Source organism: Drosophila guanche, unplaced genomic scaffold, assembly GCF_900245975.1.
Source record: "Drosophila guanche unplaced genomic scaffold, DGUA_6, whole genome shotgun sequence".
Lineage (NCBI taxonomy): Eukaryota > Metazoa > Arthropoda > Insecta > Diptera > Drosophilidae > Drosophila > Drosophila guanche.
The window spans coordinates 16,137,421-16,156,361 of NW_022995743.1; the positions used below are offsets into that span (position 1 = coordinate 16,137,421).

The 18,941-nt window shown below is 44.8% G+C and overlaps 2 protein-coding genes across 4 annotated transcripts; one reads left to right on the plus strand and one right to left on the minus strand.

The window, feature by feature from the left end:
- Positions 1 to 1,225: 1,225 nt before the first annotated feature.
- LOC117585287 lies at positions 1,226 to 2,314 on the minus strand. Its single transcript, XM_034274718.1, has 3 exons — positions 2,237 to 2,314; positions 2,088 to 2,180; positions 1,226 to 2,028 (listed from the first exon to the last, which is right to left on the minus strand). Exons 1-3 carry the CDS (start codon positions 2,278 to 2,280, stop codon positions 1,275 to 1,277), a joined length of 891 nt encoding a protein of 296 aa, XP_034130609.1. The 5' UTR covers positions 2,281 to 2,314; the 3' UTR covers positions 1,226 to 1,274.
- A 1,075-nt stretch (positions 2,315 to 3,389) lies between these two features.
- LOC117579433 (caskin-1) lies at positions 3,390 to 18,923 on the plus strand. Of its 3 annotated transcripts, none has more exons than XM_034265320.1 (6): positions 3,391 to 3,946; positions 10,750 to 11,743; positions 15,595 to 15,828; positions 15,999 to 16,259; positions 16,362 to 16,829; positions 16,890 to 18,923. In XM_034265320.1, exons 2-6 carry the CDS (start codon positions 10,793 to 10,795, stop codon positions 17,736 to 17,738), a joined length of 2,763 nt encoding a protein of 920 aa, XP_034121211.1. In that variant the 5' UTR covers positions 3,391 to 3,946; positions 10,750 to 10,792; the 3' UTR covers positions 17,739 to 18,923. The 3 variants fall into 3 exon arrangements, with proteins under 3 accessions (XP_034121225.1, XP_034121211.1, XP_034121217.1); XM_034265326.1 differs by lacking the exon at positions 3,391 to 3,946 and adding an exon at positions 5,567 to 5,906; XM_034265334.1 differs by lacking the exon at positions 15,999 to 16,259 and having other exon boundaries at positions 3,390 to 3,946.
- The last annotated feature ends 18 nt before the right edge of the window (positions 18,924 to 18,941 follow it).

Here is an 18,941-nt window from a genome sequence, read left to right on the forward strand (position 1 = left end):
CATAACGAAAATTTCATCAGTTTTATTATTCCCCTTTCCCAAGGCATGCCGAATATCCAACGCATAGCTGCTCTGCCCCAACAAACAGAAAATTGCTTTCGGCCACCAAATTTTGCATCCAGACTTCTTATGCTTACACTGTTACAAGTTTTTTTTTTTTTTTTTTCTCTCTCTCTTTATATTTACAATCTGTTTTTAAACAATAAGTAAATTGTATAATTAATATTCAATTAACAGAAATAGCAGTTTTCCAATGAGCCCTGCTATTATATATAACATCTTTTTAGTTTGTTGGATTTATCTATCAGGGAGCCCCTCCCCCGCAAAAGGGCAAAACCACCCAAATCTACCATTTTGAAGATAAAAGAAAACTAAAAACGCCTTTCCGTAAGGAAGGACCATATCTACCAGATCACCGAATTGGGACGCGATTGTATCATTATTATAGCCAGAATGAAGAAATTAATTTCCAGTGACTTAACCCACCCCGTCCCACAGCTTCTATTTGCGGTATTGTGCGGTTCTAGGGGAGGGGGGCGAGCTAAAAGAGCGTGTTGGCCTGAGAAGTTATGTAGATGAAGACGTTGATGTTGATGAAAGAATGTAAAATTTAAATTTGAAAATTTGAAAAAAAACCGTTAAAGTACCGATGTTCTACTGAGAACCGGGTATAAAAGTTGTGACTCGTAAGAAGCGTCTCACACGTCCCTTCTCGTCTTGACAGCGTTCGATGCTTAAATTGTTTCGTTACCCACCCACCCATGTCCAGGTTCTGGGCTAGTGCTTTAGAATGGCCGCTGGGCTTGAAAATATGTAAATTTACGGACATTTAAAAATGGATATCGAATGCATAAGGTGATAACCATTAAATATTTGGATTTTTTGGATTAACTTTGAAGGAGGATCAAGGGAGGAAAAGTCATCGTAGGTCTGCGCCTGTAAGTTTCTCCAGAAGTACAGCCTGTGGACTTATAAATGAATATCCATCCAGGTTCTATACATTATTCTCCAAGAAAGCTTGGAACAATTTTTGTACTAAAACACTTAAATTCCGTTGGTTTGAAAACTTCTCCCCCAAAAAACTACGAACTGCTATTGTGTGTTTAAATGATACCTTGATACCCTGATACCCATAGTCGATTGGGATTTGCTTTGTTGAGTTTTATTCAGCATAAATGAATAAATTATTAAAATTTATGTTGCCGAATAAACAAAAAATTAACCTTAGTAACTTTTAATTTGGAACACTTTTCTTTTAGCACAGCCCTGTGCTATCATATATAATTGTATGCTTTCAAATAATCCGGAGTAATGGGATACAAGATTTTCCATTCAGAAAAAAAGTGTTGAAAATGGTAACTGTCATTTCTGTAGTCCTTTTTCCCATTGTTCATCACGGCGTGTAGAAGAAACTTGAGGAAGCCCTTCAGGTTGCCCCTGAGAAGCCAAAGGTTGGTACTAGCCTGCGTATCCTGCCCGGCTTCGATCTCCAGGGCGCGTCTTTCGCTGTCAATGATGACAAAGTTGTAGCCGAAAGCAACGCTCATGGCGTAGGAGCGCAACGGCACGCCAGCAGCACAGATCTCCAGCATCTCGGCACCATTGGCCTGGAGCATTTTATCGCTGGCGAGAATGCGCACATTGACGGCACGAGAATGGGCACCCAAAATGCCGTTGAGGTGCTTGGCACTTTCGTCGGACAGCAACGCCACATCCAGGCACACTTTTGCCTGTTCAATCAGCTGACCCACGCGATCGGTGCAACAACAGGACACATCGTGCCAACCGTTAAATACTATAATGCTACCGGTACTCGGCATACCGTAGACAAGCTGCCAGACACTGAGGTTGCACTCGTAAAGGTATCGACGCACCTGCGGATTGGACCAGAAGTCAGACCAGGCACCATAAGCGACTTTCCAGCCCTTAAAAATCCATGTACAGAAGTAACCAAAATAATTTGCAAGCCAATATGCCACATCTCTGGTATGTGGCGAACGCATGAGACTTTTCCAGATGCTTATAAAACTGTCGGGAAAAGAGAGAGCTCAAGAGAAGCTCCAACACACATCTGCCGCTCAACTTACCACATCAGAAAATAGGCAAATGCAATTTCAAGCCATATCCATAGGCGTTCATAATGTAGCAATCCAATAATTGTGTTGTAAAACAGCTTAAGACTGTGGAGTAAACCGTTAGTGCTAGCAAATACGCCAGACTCGAATGCACAACATACCAAAGCTGCATATTCTCAGCAAAATCAACCAGAATTCGAGCCATAGCGAGAAACAATTGAGTGCTGAGAAAAAGCTTATTACTTAGACGAATGAATAATATTTATGTATGACATAAAAATAGATGCACTCCTGACCATGACGTAATTATATAAGGAGGTGCTGTCGGGACGGCGTTCGGCTATAGAGGTTCAGTGCGCGCACGCTTGTTCGTGCGATTTTTAAATTTTTTTGAGCCCTATTAACCCCCCATATTAAGCATATGCGCGCTGAAAACGACTTTTCGATTTTTGTCAATAAAATGTTAATTTTTTTTTAGAATTAAGAGCCCAACAAAAAAAGAAAAAGATTTGATCGCGTTTACGATGAAAATTTCAATCAGACCACTGCTTCGTGCTACTATTGGGAAACGATAGAAACATAGTTCGAGCATCTATCTGCTAGCATTTAATGTAAGTAATGGTATGTATATGTACATATGTATATACATATGTATGTAGTACATACGTCTATGTACTTTCCTACCTTTTAATTAAGGGCATACGTACAAAGGATTTCAAATTTCGATGAGTAGATTCTACATACATGGGAGCATAACTTAACGAAAATTTCATCAATTCTATTATGCCCTTTCCCAAGGCATGCCGAATAGGCATTGTTTGCGAGTTTGTTGACAATAGCAGATTTTTTTATTATTAGTGGATGGTCAAAACAGGAAAATCGTATCCAGTGCATAGCTTCTCAGCCCCAACGAACAGAAAATTGCATCCGGCTCTAATATTCAAACAAATGTATGAGGGCGAATTCACATCGACTTATCGCACAATAGAATCGATATTGTGCATCAAAGCTCATACTTGAAACGCAAAACTGAGTTCAAAACCTTCGGTTAAACAATTTCTATCCATATATCAATAAAAATGAGTCCTTTAGTAAGCTAGACTGTATAGAATTGATTCATCAATCGAATCAAATTATATTTTTAGTGCTGAGAGTTCTAACCAGCATTTAATATTTAATCGAATATCAAAATTGAGGAATTTGATTTTCATTGCCACTTTCACGGTATAGACAACGTAATTGTATCTTTTGGCATCTTTTTGAGGGTCGCTTGGTATATGTTGTGGAATAATCCGCGGTCACACTGTTAATTTTGTTTTTGTTTTTACGCGGAACCGACGCTCCGATGCTGCAATGTTTGAAAAGCGATTAAAATTACAAAATGCATAGCACAAGAAATGTCTAATAGTTATAAAAACTATAGCATTACTACGTTCAATAGTTAAGTGATGGTGACGCTCTTGCAAATCCCAGAAGAGTGAAGCCCAATTGCTGGGGAAAAAATGGCGGAGTAAACAAGTAGAAAATCTACACACGTAAGCAGCGCGCAGCTTAAAAAAAAACATTTTCGGCGCTGCTCGAAATTAATCTGGTTTTTATGTTTTACTTTGTGGCGCGCGCGGCGCAGACATAAAATAAAAGACGGCAGACCGTATCAGTGTATGTGCATGTGCGTGTGAGTGCCAGTGTTTGTTTGACCCTCCTCTCCCTCTCCCTGTGTTTGTAGAAAATGTCATATAAACGTGAAATTCATTAGGCGACAAACAACAGCAACAACAATTGTTTACATTTTCGCTGCGCCTGTAATTTATGACAAGAGAGAGATAATTAAAAGTTGGAAAATAGTCTACTCGGCATTCGGTTTGTTAAAAGTAAGTACTAGTATTTAAGCTTCCATTAACCATAGCTGTGCTTCGGCAACTCTGGCAGTGTTTACGTTTTGAAGCCGGGACACCTCGTCCTGCGCTGCTAGCACCCGCGTCGACGCCAATGCCGACGCCGCCATCTGTCATTTCGAGTTTTAGGGGTTGCCAGCTGTTCTCACCGTTTGATTGTGCGGCATCTTCCAGCATCTGCAGGAAATTGGGTTTCCGAAAAGAAAAGGAAATAATAAAATACAAAAACTGCAGATGCAGCTGGTGTGTGGCTTATGTAATTAATAAACCAACACGTGTCTGTAGGAGAGATGGGGTAGAGCTCTTCAGCGTCATGCTCGAGCGCTGCCGTCGTCTGGCGCGTGACAACTCTGGTTAACAATGGAAGCGGGGGAGGAGTGAAGTTGACTTGACTGATTTGTAAAGTTTTTATTTAAATTTGCATAATTTATGTTAGTTTCTGAACAAAGCGCAATTAAATGTAAAATGCAGTGCGCGTTTTCGATGTCTTCTAAGCGGTCGTCGCACTCGAAGTCTTTTCGTATGGCTCAGATTGCGCCATAAAACTCATATAAATCAATAGAAAGCGCAGTCCACTCACACTCATACAGAGACATATACCAGATCCCATAACTCACTTGCCATAATGAAACGAGTGAGAGCGAGAAAGAGCAAGGCGAGGGATAGAAGGAGAGTCGCGCTCAAGATGCAGAGATTTGTGTGGGAATCAAATGACTTGATGGCGTTGTCGCAACGAGCTCCAATGAAGTGTTAGAACTGTTGTTGGGAGAGGGGTAGCACCAGTAACAGATTATACAGAGAGAAAATATCAGAAAGAGAGCTAGAGAGGGCACTGCGCGCACGTCAAATGAATAAAGTTGCCGCTGGAGCCTTTTTTCAGCTTGGAGCTTAGCATGGCTCTCACTCGCTTTGGCTCTCTGGTTGTGGTTCTCTCTTTCTCTTATTGGCTTGTGCAGCATGAAAAGTGGTTGACGAGAAATCGGTGTGTGTTCGGTTTTATGTCTGTGTTTGTGTGTGGAGTTTTGTTTGCCTTTTCGGTGATTCGTGGGCCACAGTGGGACAAATTTGAAAGATTATGGATTGGTAATACCCACTTCAAATGGTATTTATTTTCGGTTAAAATTCGAAAATTTTAAAAATAATCTCTTATACCCAATCTTCAGCATTTGCCTCTCTTTGACTCTATTTGTCCCACTGTGTCCACCGAATGAATGCATTTTCACCGTTTCCAATGGCAACCACAAAACCGCTTTTTAGCCCGTACTTTAGGGAATAAACCGCTTTGCTTCCCTTTCCTTTCTTTTTCTACTACTTCGCTCATATCTTTCATTCATTTATTAACAAACTAATTTGCCAGGCAACAACAAATTGCCTTGTGGAATTGTTATTGTTTCAATTGCAACAAATTGCCCCGTCAAGCCGCCACATCAGAGAGTCCATATCCAGAGAGAGAGAGAGAGAGAAAGAGAGGGAAGTTGCGCACAATTGGCGCTCTCCCGCTCCGGTGCAACTGCGAGGACTCTAGCTCCAACATGGCTTTTGCCTGGCTCTGAATGCTGTTGGAGCCGCGTTTCAATACGCTTTGGCTTGCGGTCGTCGTCGGTCCCGTGCCGTGCCGCCTCCTCGGAACCTAAAAACTAAAAGCCAGTTAAATTGCCAGCTATCCTGCTGCCGCTGTTTGATGCTACTGCCTTTTGGCCAAAGCCAACGCGCTTGCACGTCGGTATACGCTCGCAGCTCTCGTTCGCGCGTGTGACTGTGTGTGTGTGGTTGTGTGTACATATACGTTTTCGTGTTGGCGTAAATGAGATTTTTGCACAGAATTTTCTAGCGGAAAATCAATTGCAATTTTATTGAATTTGATGGTTAATGTGCATTTCCAGTGTCTTTTGTGCTAATCAATAAAAATTTTCAGCAAATTCAGCTTTTAACAATGGTAATTTCCCTATTTTTTGCACAGTTGTTTTCGCGGACGATGGAAATGAAAAAACGTTTACCCACGCATGTGTATGCATGTATGTATGTGCAATGGCGTAAAAGTGTGTGTGCGTAGTAGCCGCATTCGGTTTTTCGGCATAGTAATGTTGGAATAGGGATGGAGAGAGGGGGCCAAGGCGAGGCAAGTGCTTCAAAAGTCTCTAAAGTTCAATGTAGCTGTAAACGCTCAGCTCGGCTACCCTCCATTATTCATTTCTCTTCCACCTACTCCTCCCCCTTCCCTTATCTTCTTATGGCACTGCTTCTTCTCCGTCAATGTCTTGTAACTGCTTTTGTCTGCACTCATTGCTCGCCTTACAACTTGTTCGCGTTCCGTTTGCGCCTTCTTTGACCAAAAAAAGAAAGAAGGAATTGATGGCCGCTTTTGGCTTGGTGTCTCTCTTTCTTTGGTTATACTCGTATTTCTTTTCTCTTGTGTACGTGCTGTCAGCCTTATTTGGTCCGTCTCGTCTCTGCTGTCCGGGGACTCGGGCCAGCCGGACAGTCCGACTGTGGGCCTGTGCCATATGCGCAACGCATTCGTTTGTCGTCTTCGTTTGCATTAACCGTTAAACTGCACGTAAGTTATCCGTGTTCCCCTCCGCCCGTCCGCCCACACCTTCGACACATCTTCAACGCTGCAGTTTACTCCCACGAGCTTTTTCTTGTGTGTTGCTGTTTCTTTCTTGCCCAAACGCCAATGCAGGGTAAACAAGGGTATATTTTATATGTGTGGAATGCAGAATGTGATTACAGAGATCGACGATATCGTATGGACGAGCTGGGTATATTCAAGAAGAATATTCCATTTCAAAATTCATAATTAGCTTCTTTTATGTGTGTGCCTCTCCTGGTCGGGCACATTCTTTCTATCAAGCTCTGTACCTTATATCTTTCAATATCTTATTTAACAAACAGCTTACTGAATCAGCTTTCCCTCTATTAAACGGTTGCCAGTTAACAGAAACCGAAACTAATATTTATTGGACTGGTCGTCCCTTAAATACCTAGTAGATGTTGAAGACAATTGCAGGGTATCCTCGGTGCAGGACCTCTCTTTATTAATGCATTCTGCCTCATATACGTATGTATTTATTATGTACATGTGTATGTAGCTGTCATGGCACTGTTTTTGCCTGTTCTTGGCGTTTTCTGAAACCTGAAACAAAACGCAGACACAGAGACAATGAACAGCCGACAGCAGCAGAGGCAGCAGCAACGACAACTCCCTTTTACAGGCAAAACAAGTTTGGGCTGCCTCCGGCCATGTATTGTTGCTGTTGTTGCAGTTGCAAGATCGAGAGCTATCGACAGACTGTGGTAGTAAGACGCACAGGGGAATGGGCATGTGAGCAGCATCATCGGCACCATCTTTTGTGCAGTTCTGCTTTTTCTTCTGTTTTTTTTTTATTTGACATAATATTCTACTAAGTACACCACTGCCTCTCCTTTCCCACAGACTGGGGCGTGGTAGACACGAAAAAAAACTTTGCCCATTGCATTTTGGGACAAAATGAAGAAAATGAAGAGGGAAATAGGGAAACAGAGATAGGGACGGAGAGAGACAGTGAGTGAAACAACAAGCTTCAGCCTGAACATGTCATATGCAAAGCACCCGCAGCAGAGGATAAAGAAGAAGGGAGAGAGGCAAAGAGTCGAACCAGCTTTTGTTGTCGATAATGAAGTGTTGGCCAAAAGGGTGGGGGAACTGTGGGGTGTAGGATGAAAGAGCCCTCCTTTATCTAACTGGCTGAATGACACCAGCACCAACACCAGCACAATCACATTTGCCCACCCACCCACACACACATACACAGACAGTTGAGCACCGTTAATAAACATGAGATTGAGATGCGCCTCATTTGATTCCAGCCTGTGTCCCATCCGGTGGGAGGAAGGGAATGGTGGCCGTTGACTGGGCAACGATACCAAGCCGATGATGATATGGTGGGTGTGTGCCCCCCTCTCTGGTGGTAGTGGTAGTGGTGCTGGTGCCGGCCGCCTCTTGTGATAGATTGGCCGTGTTACCGTTTGCCATTTTATTGCGCTCCATTTGACCGATTACTCATGCCAGTAAACTTTAACGGTTCTCCCTGGCTTAATAGAGGGGGAAAAAGGGGAGAACGTGCAACTAAATGGGAAAATTAACGAAGATTAAATACGCTTTCGTCAGCTGTGTATAGCAGATAGTTTTAGTGTGTGTGATATACTGATGAGATGGGTATATGAATATTGCGTTGATACGCTGTTTAGTGCTGAGATTTACCCATACAGAGTATACGAAATCGTTTAATACCAAATGGAACTCTTTAGGTCAGCTTCTAGAAGATGGAATAATAGGAATACATAGTTTAAATTAGCTCTCTTTCAATCACTACTCTCACATACGATCTTCTCAAATGTACATATGTAAGTGTATTCAAATTGCTGTCACTCTGCTCCATCAATTTATCTATCCCTTTCACAACCGCTCTCTCCCTCTCTCTCTCTCTCTCTTTCTCTCTCTATCTCTAAGTGGAGAGCATTGGCAGCCATAATTATTTTTAGTTGCTCAGCGTTTTTGCTGCCAACTTCAAAACCGCAACTCCCCTTCATTGTACATTTATCAATACATGTGTGTATGTATGTGTGTGTGACGACAACGACAATCAATAAATCTGTCAGCCGCTGCCCAATCCTCTTTTCCTCCCTCTTCTCCTCCGTTCTCTTAATTTTTCCCTTTCTATACATGTATTTACGAACGTGTATTTATGTTGTATGGTGTTGTGTGTGCATATTTCCCAATACAAAACCCAAAAAGGTCCCAAGCCTTCAATTGCATTTCCAATCATTTTTTATGCTGCACACAGAAAAACTTCATACCATGTACGACGGGAAGGGGGAATTCCGTAAAGGGAATCTGTTCAGCTGGATTCTGGAATCGATGCCAATAGCGAACGTTCCTTGTTGTATTTGCAAGCAAGTGTTATGCTCATTACAGGATTACTCACCCACCCACAAGAATGGTAATGTGGGGAGCGACAACCCTGCTGTGTGTACGGACAGTGGGCCATGTTCGCAATTAAACTTACAATCCAACAACACAACAATGGCAACTCATAAAAATTGCGGTAACGACAGGGGGCAAAAGACAACATTTGAAAGAAAAATGCAGGAAAGCCGGCCGCATGAAACGGTTCAACAACATCTGGCAGGGGAGTTTGCAGCGAGTGGTGCGAGCCCGTAGTGTGGGTGGTAACAACAGAAACCGCAGGCAACCCACATTCGTTGATATACTACCCTACTACGCCAACAACAGCAACAACAAGCAGTCCAATGCAAGCGACACTCTACTCTGCACTGCCACTGCTCCTGTCTCTCTTTATCTCTCCCCTGTGCGCGCTCTCACTGGCTCTCTTCGCGAGTCCTCGCTTGGGTTTCGGCTCTACGCTGACTGCAGTTTTTTTTTCGGCACGTCGCATACATAAAAATTCATTAAAAGGCGGTGGCACCGACAGCGGCGGAGCAGAGGTAAAGCTTGTAAATGAGATTTACTACTGCCACCGTTATTTGTTTCATTCGTTACGTTTTCTGCCTGCCTTTCGCCTCCCACACACCCACGCAAAAAGAGCGGATTTTGACACCTGCTCTTGTGCACTGCTTTCCGTAGCAAGCAGGGTAGGGCCGGGCCGGGCCGTTCATCAGGCGGCACTTGATCGAACAGGTGGCTGTTGCTGCTCTTATCGGTTCGGAATGTGTTTTCCAGTGCACTTCTGATTACTTTGTAGTTGTTGCATTGTTTCGCAGGAAGGCTTGTGTGTTGTTTGTTGTTTATTATTTCCAAGTATTGAAAGTAGTGTGGCTTTATGTCTCGCTCTTGCTGTTAATGACATGCTGAGGAGGAGAGATGGTTCGTGACTTTTTGCCAGATTTTGCGGCCTGAGGAGGCCCGTGCCCGTGCATTTTTCAAGTGTATTATGACGTTGCCGACTAGACAAGCAGCTGCCATGTCTGTACCATACCATACCCGCCCTGCCCCAAACCGCAAAGCGCAGTCAACGAACTTTGACACAGCTCGTGCCGGCCTGCCCGAGCCTTTACCCTTACCCTCGCCATCAGCCTCTCGCTCTCTCTTTCCTAGGTCTTGCTAGGTGCATTTCTCTCTGAGTCTCTCTCTCTCTCTTCATCTGTTCTGCTTCCTCGGAAATGTGTTTGTGTGTTTTTTTTATGGTGGAATCAAGGGCGTATTAGGCTACTTGCATTAAGAGATAAGAGATTTTACCGCAAGGCAGCAAGCAAAACATGCAAAAACATCCCGAAAGGAAGTAGTATATTAAATAGTATTAGAAAAGCTTACCGAAAGATAATTTTAGGAGGAACATCCGCTCTTTCTCTCTACATTGAATTAATTAAAGAATTTTAACATGAAAATCCGCCCAAGGCAGGGTACTCCTCAGTCGAATACCTACTTTGTTGACATTTTTTTGTGAATGAAACTGGTAATACGATGCTGCGACGTCTGCGACTACTTTGCTTCATGGGGCACTGAGTCGATAAATGTGGTGAGGGGGGGCTAGAAACTCGAGACTGCCCCAGTCTCATACGCAGAGCCTGCCTCATCCCCATCGCCATCGCCATAGCCATTCCGACGAGCAGTTTATTGACTTGTGCCGCATCGCGTAAACACAGTGTGAGCCCTATTTTTAGAGATGCTGCCAGCACATCAAAATTCTATGACCAATTATGCAGATTTCGCCGTTTCTGGAACACACATCTGGCGGACACATTTACTAACTGCAGTCTCCCTCTCTCTTTTTCCGCAGGAGTCGAACAAAGTACGGCCCCGGGGGCCAGTAGAGGCCCATCATGCACCGTTCCCTCAAGCCGCATGCATCCACGGCACAAGCTAAAAAGGTTCAACCGCCAACGATTCCTGGGGATCCGTTACAGCAGCAGCAACATCATCAACAGCACTACCACCCACTCCAGCAGTTGCCATCATCGCCCAGTGGAGGTCACCATCAGCCGCTAATACCGCTGTACAGGCTCAGCGGACCTCTGCGTCACCACCACCAGCAACAGCAGCAGGCGGACGATGGGATCAGCATGAGTGGCAGCAGCATTGTCTCGTCGCCCTCGCTGGAAGAGGGCGGCTTCAATCTGCCGCGCGAGACGAGCGTGGCGCTACGGATGAAGGATGAGGTGGGTGCACCACCCACAGCGGCCGTGACTCCGGTTCCACCGGCCGCCGGGAAAACCGCCGCCCCGCCGCCCAGCATTGTGCCATGCCCGCCGCCCGTGTTTTGTGCCACGCTGCGAGAACCGCTGACCCACAAGGCGGCAGTCTACTACCACCAGCAGCTGGCCCTGCAGGAGGACCAGGGCATCGATCTGACCCAGTCTCCGGGACGCGACTCACCCGGTTCCTCGTCGGGATCGGCGGGCTCAGGCTCGCGGCACAGCACCGCCAGTCTGGACTCCGGCCGTGCCTCTTCCTACCTGACGGGAGTCTCCTCGTCGGGCGCCTCCATCCGGGCCCCGCTTTCCTCACCTCGCTGCAGCTCCGTCAGCTCGTGCTCCATCGGCAGCGTGGACCGGCAGCGCAACGACGAGCTGATCATCGACTGGCTGCTGGAGATGAAGCACGAGGAGTACGCCCAACTGTTTATCGCCGCCGGCTACGACTTGCCCACGATCGCCCGCATGACCCCGGAGGATCTCACTGCCATTGGTATCAAGAATCCGCATCATCGCGAACGCATCAAGCAGCGCATCGACAAGCTGCAAGTGCTCGACAATCTGCCCCACTTTGTGCCGGTGAGTAGCAGAGAAATATAAATATAATCTGCCTATCTAATCGTTCGTAACCAGTTCCCGGAATCATTCTGAGAGAGTAGAGAGATAGAGGGTGATAGGCAGGGAAAATATGGATGAAAGGTTGGATAATCATTGTAAAGATTATTTAGTTAATTGCTTTAACTATTTGCATAGAAGACAGAGAGAACTGTCAACTCTTAACAATCCCCAACCTGCTAATCACCAGAGCAAAACAGCTATCTTAGTCATATGGTAAATCGCCACTATTGGCACTAATTGTGGATCGCTGCGCCCTGCCATGCCCGTGCTTCTGGCCTGCTCACCACACCGCTCCAGACGGGCTCCCTTTCCGCAGATTGCTTGTTTAGTTGCCGGCTTATCTGAAATATTTCATTAAAAAAACATTTGCAAAAAGCGAAAGAAAAATAACAAAGAAGCGAAAGAAACTTGTTTCCCACATGCGGTCCACACACCGCGCCAAGACTGCGATAAAGTGAGGGACAGACGGAGAGCGTAAAAGAGATGAAAAAGCACCGTCAGCGTTTATTTTTTAATTTTATTGTTAATGAAAGAATTTCAATTATTATGCGCACATTAATTCCCATCAACAATTCATTTAAAACACGGCGAGGCGAAGTAGATAAATATACAATTTGTCCAGTCCGGTCGTGTGGATTTCATTGTGGAATCTGGCGCCCGGATCGGGTTGACATTAAGGTGAACTTGAAGCCGCAATAGGTTGTGGATAATTGTTCAACGGATCGAGGCTGATCATTAGCCCATCGATCTGACAGATCAAGGTTCCATTCGAGTAACTACAATAATAGCCCACAAAGCACAATTCCATTCAAAGTTGAATCTGGATATATTCATAAATAATACCACTGAATGTCAATGCCAGGGGTTAACACACTTTCAAGTGCAGAGTGTCAGATAAAACAATTTTGCATAGAACTCAAATGTATCCAGTCGAATTTGCATGTTATACGATTGGTAAATATCTATTTAGCAGAAACCTGTGAGTTCTTACAAGCAATACGCTCTGGACTTTGGAATCCCTTTTATTTCTATTTGCAAAACTAACATCCACTCACTACAATAATATAAGTACATACTAAACAATTCGTACGTGACTTGAGTTGAGTCTTATTGGTTGAGTCTTGAGCCATGGAGTATTATCAGTATGCATTCCACATAGTACGGTTATAAAGTCAATTTGCAAATGACCGTGTTAACAGCGCTCTCAAAAAGTAGATCTGAAGCAGCTATTTAAACAGATCCAAGGCAATGTTAGGTCTCGGCAGAAGGCTGCACTCAAATAAACATGCAATCCACATGGCATCCACATGAGTCCGCCTGAGTCCCACATTCACACGGCGCATTCCAAGCGTGATTAACACCCCTCGACCATAATCTTCAACTTCAACAACTGCAACTGCATATTGAGTTGGGTGTGCAGCCTCGACTGATTCACAGATTTCATCAGATTGCAGGCAATGCTGCCCACTTGCTGCTGGTGCCAACAGCCCACCTGCAACCGAAAAACTGTTTAAAATATCGCAATTTATCGATCATTTATCGAGCTCAAACTTGAGCCGCATTCCATTCGATTTTAAATAATTACTCGTTTCTGCCATACAATAACCTCTAGCGTGGTTTTTCATTATCGCAGCAGCGAGCGCCTTCAATCTCTGGGGGCAAACGATATGCTAGATTTTGAGTCCGGCCTAACCCCCGCCGCATGATGCAATTTCAAATCGAAATGACCTCAGTTTTTGTTTTATTCACCCGCTGTTTGAGTTTCTTTTATGGCCGGTTTTTTGTTGTGTGTTTCAGTTGAAAAATGCTCCATGCCATAATATTTTAATATCCATGTAGAATTTTGCGCTCTTTTTTTGTTGTTGCTGTTGTTTTTCTCGCTCTGGCCCGGCTGTTTATATAACGCGCCGTGACTGTTTTCGTAAGTTTGCCAAGTTTCTGGTCGAGTTACCAACTGGCGTCGTCTCCACCGTCTGCGTCTGCGTCCCCTGATTGTCGCTGTTGTAGATACTTTATCGCCCCATTCCGATATTCGTTATTTGCTGATCTCGAAGCTCGCTGTGCTCGACTCTCTTTGTCTTTGGGGTGTGGTTTGGGTAGTGAGGTGCTGGTGCCAGTGCCAGTACCTGCACTTACATCATCATCAACGACGGGCGTGCTGGAAATGAAAGTCGTCACTCTTGGCAAAAAAAAAAAACCGTCACCACTCACAACCCTCGAGATGAGATGTGCCCCTCATTAGCCGACATTCTACCAGCTTCTCCGCTTTCTTTTCACACACATTCAGACTCGTATTTTTATCTCTTGGCGAAAAGGGAAATAAAACGGAATACCTGAGAGATAGAGCGGGAAGGAACAAAGTTATTAAACGGTCGCCAATCTCCGTTTTGTTCCGAAAAAAGAGGCTGAAAACAGAAACCGCAATCAACGAACGACCTTGAGGGTCATAGAGGGGCTCTCGTTTTGTCTTTGGGGTCCGTTATTAGACACTCAAAATGGTATTTAGTTTTCGGCCTGACGTACTCACCGTCTTAACTTTGCTTGCTTTTATTTTTTCGCCCCGGTACGTACAGTTTGTTGTTTTTGTTGGAAAACCTGTTTTTCGCCTGCGCTAATGATGGCCGACAGTCGACTGTTGTTTGGTATTTTGACGCTGGTGACGCTGCGGCGCTGCGGCGCTGCGGTGTTGCTGTGCTGCGGGTCTCTGTGTCTGTTTAGTGTCATACCATATGCTACCTGCTAATGGATTTCGAAGAAGCCACAACGAACAAACCGAACAAAAAAGATCCCAAAAACCAAAATTGTAATTTAGATAAATATTTTGTTAAAGTCTTATGAAAATATTTGTTGGTCTTCACTCAATTGGAATGGGGATAGGGGGCATTCGATTAGCATATGAATAAACATGCATATTTCTGGTGAAGTTTTGTAGATACTTATGTATGTACATACAAACTACAAAGTTATGTACATATGTATGTTGCTTGTACATTGTTTTCTATGGTTTATATGTACAACTTAGCAAAACAAATTTCTATATCCTCCTTCAATTTTATTTTCCTTTACATTTCCCTAAACAAACTGTAATCAAACCATACAAGTTTCCCCAAAGCAAACTGCGACTCAGACCCCGTTGGAGCAGCAGCAGCATCTCAGAGAAACAAGACGACATTTAATTAAATCGAAATCAACAGCAATTTAGCCGAAAGACCAAAAGAGCAGAGAGCTTGAAAAAGTTATTAACACATCCACATCGTTCGTGTACATATCGTGTATCGTATGTATAAAGCAACAACAACCAAAAATATCATAGCTTTCCACGCTGCAATGTTGATGATTTTTGACTGCTGCATTTCTTGTTCGTGTTATGCGTGTGTGGAGACCGCACCCCATCTCGCTCATTGGAGCTGCCCCACTCGCCCGGCTACCGTTTAATGACGACAGCAACGAGTTTTGGCCTTTATTCATTTCTTTCTGCTTGTGCTTTGACGCGATTTATGTCATATCTTATCAATTACAACTGATTAGAGCTGGAACGGCTATGGGCTGCGACGACGGCGACGACGGCGACGACGGCGATGGGGAACATCATGGGAGACACCAGTGAAACGAATAACCCATCCAATCCTCTTCGTATCAGTGGGGTCTGAACTAGTTCATGGACAATTTGTAGCCGGGCTGATCTGTGTTCCCTTTTCTGACATGAATCAAATATGATTAGCTCTGACAGACTGGCGCATTTGATTTGGAAAAATATATAAACATAAACCATAATGATTATGACTCTCCCCGCCTTCGATCCCCCATTTCAGGGTTCTATTGAGGAGTGGCTGCAGCTGTTGCGGCTGGAGGAGTACATACAGCCCCTGTTGGAGCAAAACTACAAGACGGTGCGCGATGTGACCCAAGTGACTTGGGAGGATCTCGAGGATATTGGCATCGTCAAGCTGGGCCACCAGAAGAAGATCCTGCTGGCCATCAAGCGGGTCAAGGACATCATTAGCGGCAAATGGAATCCAGGAGGTGCCAATGCATACCAACAGCAGGTGAGATGCGCAACAGAGTGGAGTGGGAATGGGAGGGGTTCCTCCCCAGTTTATCCTTTTGCTTATTGCTTCATTTAATTATTTGTTTATTATTTTATCTAATTTGTTTGTTCTTCCTTTCGTTATTATTTTCCTTTATGTATGATTTTGCTTTTGGCTTCGACGATCAGGAGTACCAGCGGAAGCCGTGGCAATTTAATGTGCCAATACCAAGTACGCCATCTTATGTGCCAACCACTCGCGTCTCCTGGGATGACACGAAAATCTATGCCACCAGCAATGTGCTGAATGCCACTGCCCCTGCGGGCAGCCTGTGCCTGGGACAGGGCAGCAGCAGTAGCAGCAGCTGCAGCAGCAGCAACGGAGACGCCTACTACTGCACGGGCAGCAATCACGAGTGCTGCTCGGGCAACGATATGGTGCTCATTAAGGTGGGCAGCGACTGGGGTTTTATTTGACAAACGCTTGACGGCCTTGACCTTTTCGAGTGCAACATGAAACTTATTCCCCTCCATCTCCTTCCTTCGCTGCAGGTACGTCAGCCACGCGGCAAGAGCTTGGAATCGTTGGAGGACATACACGACAACAGCACTCGCAGCCATTTGACCTTTAGCCATTACACGACCACTGACTACGGCCACTTTGGGCCACCCACAACGGCAGCGGCTGCCGCAGCCATGGCCGCTGCGGCCACGCTCCAACAGCAGCACCACCACCAGCAACTAATGCAACAGCAGCAGGCGGCGGCCGCCCGTTTACTGGGGAGCAATGCGGCAGCCATGGCCTGGCGACGCTCCTACGACGACGGCGACATTACACCCACCAATGATACCACACGGGAGCTGCTCTACGAGGAGGGTGGTGGCACCTTGCCGCGGCAGCAACGTGGAATCCTGCAGCGAGCCGTGCTGAACACGATGCCACCCTTGGAGCATCATCACTATATGAATGCGGCGGCGGCAGCCGAGTACGGGGCAGCCAGCGGTGGCGAGGGAGGAGCGGTAAGTAGTCATTGGATCATTTATTGCCTAGAGCTGATTGTTTAATGTTGTTTCTTGCAGAACTTTCTAAGTGGCAGCCCGTTGAGTGGGAAGAAGATTGCACCAGAGCCGCCAAGACGCCACTGCAGCATACGCAACTCCCGCACGCTGAGCGGAGAGGGAGTTGCGCCCGGGTCAGTGCAACTGCCCCAGCAACAGGCAGTCGGTTCCCAACAGCAGCAGCAGGCGCAACAAATGTTCTACTGGCAGCAGCAACAGCAGGCGGCGGCCGCAGCGGCAGCGGGCAGCCAACAGCCAATCTATGCGAATTATGCCACAATACAGCAGACCACGGCGGAGATACACTGCGAGAAATACCACGACAATAAGTCCACTTCCAGCATCGATTCGATTGACACGATACCGTTTGCCAACGAGAACACGGGCACGATCAAGCAGCGGCTGCTGAATCGACAGGAGTTGGGACAGGCCGGTGCTGGTGCCACCACCATTCCCGGCAGCCATCCACCCCACCTGCACTCCTCCAGCTCCAGTTCCAGCTCCTCCTCCACCAACACGATCGCCAACATTGCGCACTCGTTCCACTCGCTTAAGTCTTCAAGTTCGCTGCACGACGCGACTCTGGCGCGAAGCGAGAGCATGGGCAGCACGGCCAGCGGCAGCAGTGCCCTGCATCTGCGCTCCCCCACCCTGGACGCAGGCATTGGCGGGGGATCGTCGGTGTCAATGCCAGCAGGCGGCGATGCCATGCCACCGCCCGAAACGGCTGCCCCCGTGTCCAGTGTGCCGCCGAAGGTGTCGGTGAATGTGCTTAACGATATTGGCAACATGCTGGCCAATCTCACGGACGAGCTGGACGCCATGCTCGAGGAGGAGAAGCGTGTGGGCCTCAACATAGACAGTGAATGAGCGGATAAATATAATTAGAAGTTTCCGTATGATTCAACACCATTAACACTCCAATCCAATCAAACAACAAATCGTAGTGTAGCTGAATTTTTGGTAGAACTTGTGACGTGTTGTGTCCTGTCCCTTTGATGTGTTTTATGTACTTTAAGTTTCAATTGTTTGACACCATTTACATTTTTTTTTTTTTGACAAAACTGTGTATGAAGAAGGACTGTATCCCCCTTGTGTGGCCGGGGTGGGATACGAAAAACTAAAACGGAAATCCCTTGGATGAGATGTGTGTATACTTTTGTACTCTTCCCCTTTCTATGAATGTTGTTAACAAAACAAAATAATGGATATATCTAGGCGGAAGGATGGAGAATCAAGCGCAAAATGCATATATGCAGACCTTGCATAGTTAATATCTAGCGTAAAAAAATATATATATATAAATCGATATATAAATAAAAATATTTAAACGAAAACATTTATACGGGCAAGTATTTAGTGGTTTGATACTAACTACAGTAAAAGGCAACAAATGAACCACAAGGCACACACTTAAACACACACAAATCATAGGAAAGATAGAACTACTACTATGAAATCCCCTTCAGACAATTACAAATTGCATTTATCAGTCATCTACAAATTTGATTTTACGAGTTTGTTCGATTTTTTTGTGAAAACAGCAGCCCACATTCAGCAGACATTCTTCTGTTTCGTTATGATTAAAACTGAAATCAAACTATATAAAGTGAATGTATAATTAAGTGTTATTCCATACAAAGTAAAAAGATGCATTATATAAAATATAAATCTTATATTAGCGTTATATTAAGCAAAACAAAAAGAATGAGACAAAAACCAAGCGAGAAAAGTTGGAGGGAGAATGATTGGGGAGACGAATTGATCTTTATAAATTATGTTTAAACGGGCAAGAGTGCTGGAATGCCATTTAGAATTCCGCTGTATACCTACTTGAATTGCCTTCTTTTCTTCATTATAATTTACATACAAATAAAAATGTTGTAGCAAACAAATCTATCTTTTGAGTTGTATTTTAATACATTTTTTGGTTTCCTATTTTCTGTTAATGGCGCTGAGTGGAATTTAGTTTGGTGCGCATATCATTAGTAAATTGAAATTTGAAATTGGAGTATCGACTTATAAACGCATATAAAGAAACGTAAACGAAATAAATAAAAATACAAATCACAA

Coding starts and splice junctions, on each gene's coding strand:
- LOC117585287 (XM_034274718.1), bottom strand. CDS start 2,280: ATGGCTCGAATTCTGGTTGATTTTGCTGAGAATATGCAGCTTTG. Junction 2,181..2,236: donor GCTGAGAATATGCAGCTTTG/GTATGTTGTGCA, acceptor TTTACTCCACAG/TCTTAAGCTGTTTTACAACA. Junction 2,029..2,087: donor TTTGCCTATTTTCTGATGTG/GTAAGTTGAGCG, acceptor TTTTCCCGACAG/TTTTATAAGCATCTGGAAAA.
- LOC117579433 (XM_034265320.1), top strand. CDS start 10,793: ATGCACCGTTCCCTCAAGCCGCATGCATCCACGGCACAAGCTAAAAAG. Junction 11,744..15,594: donor ATCTGCCCCACTTTGTGCCG/GTGAGTAGCAGA, acceptor CCCCCATTTCAG/GGTTCTATTGAGGAGTGGCT. Junction 16,260..16,361: donor ACGATATGGTGCTCATTAAG/GTGGGCAGCGAC, acceptor CCTTCGCTGCAG/GTACGTCAGCCACGCGGCAA.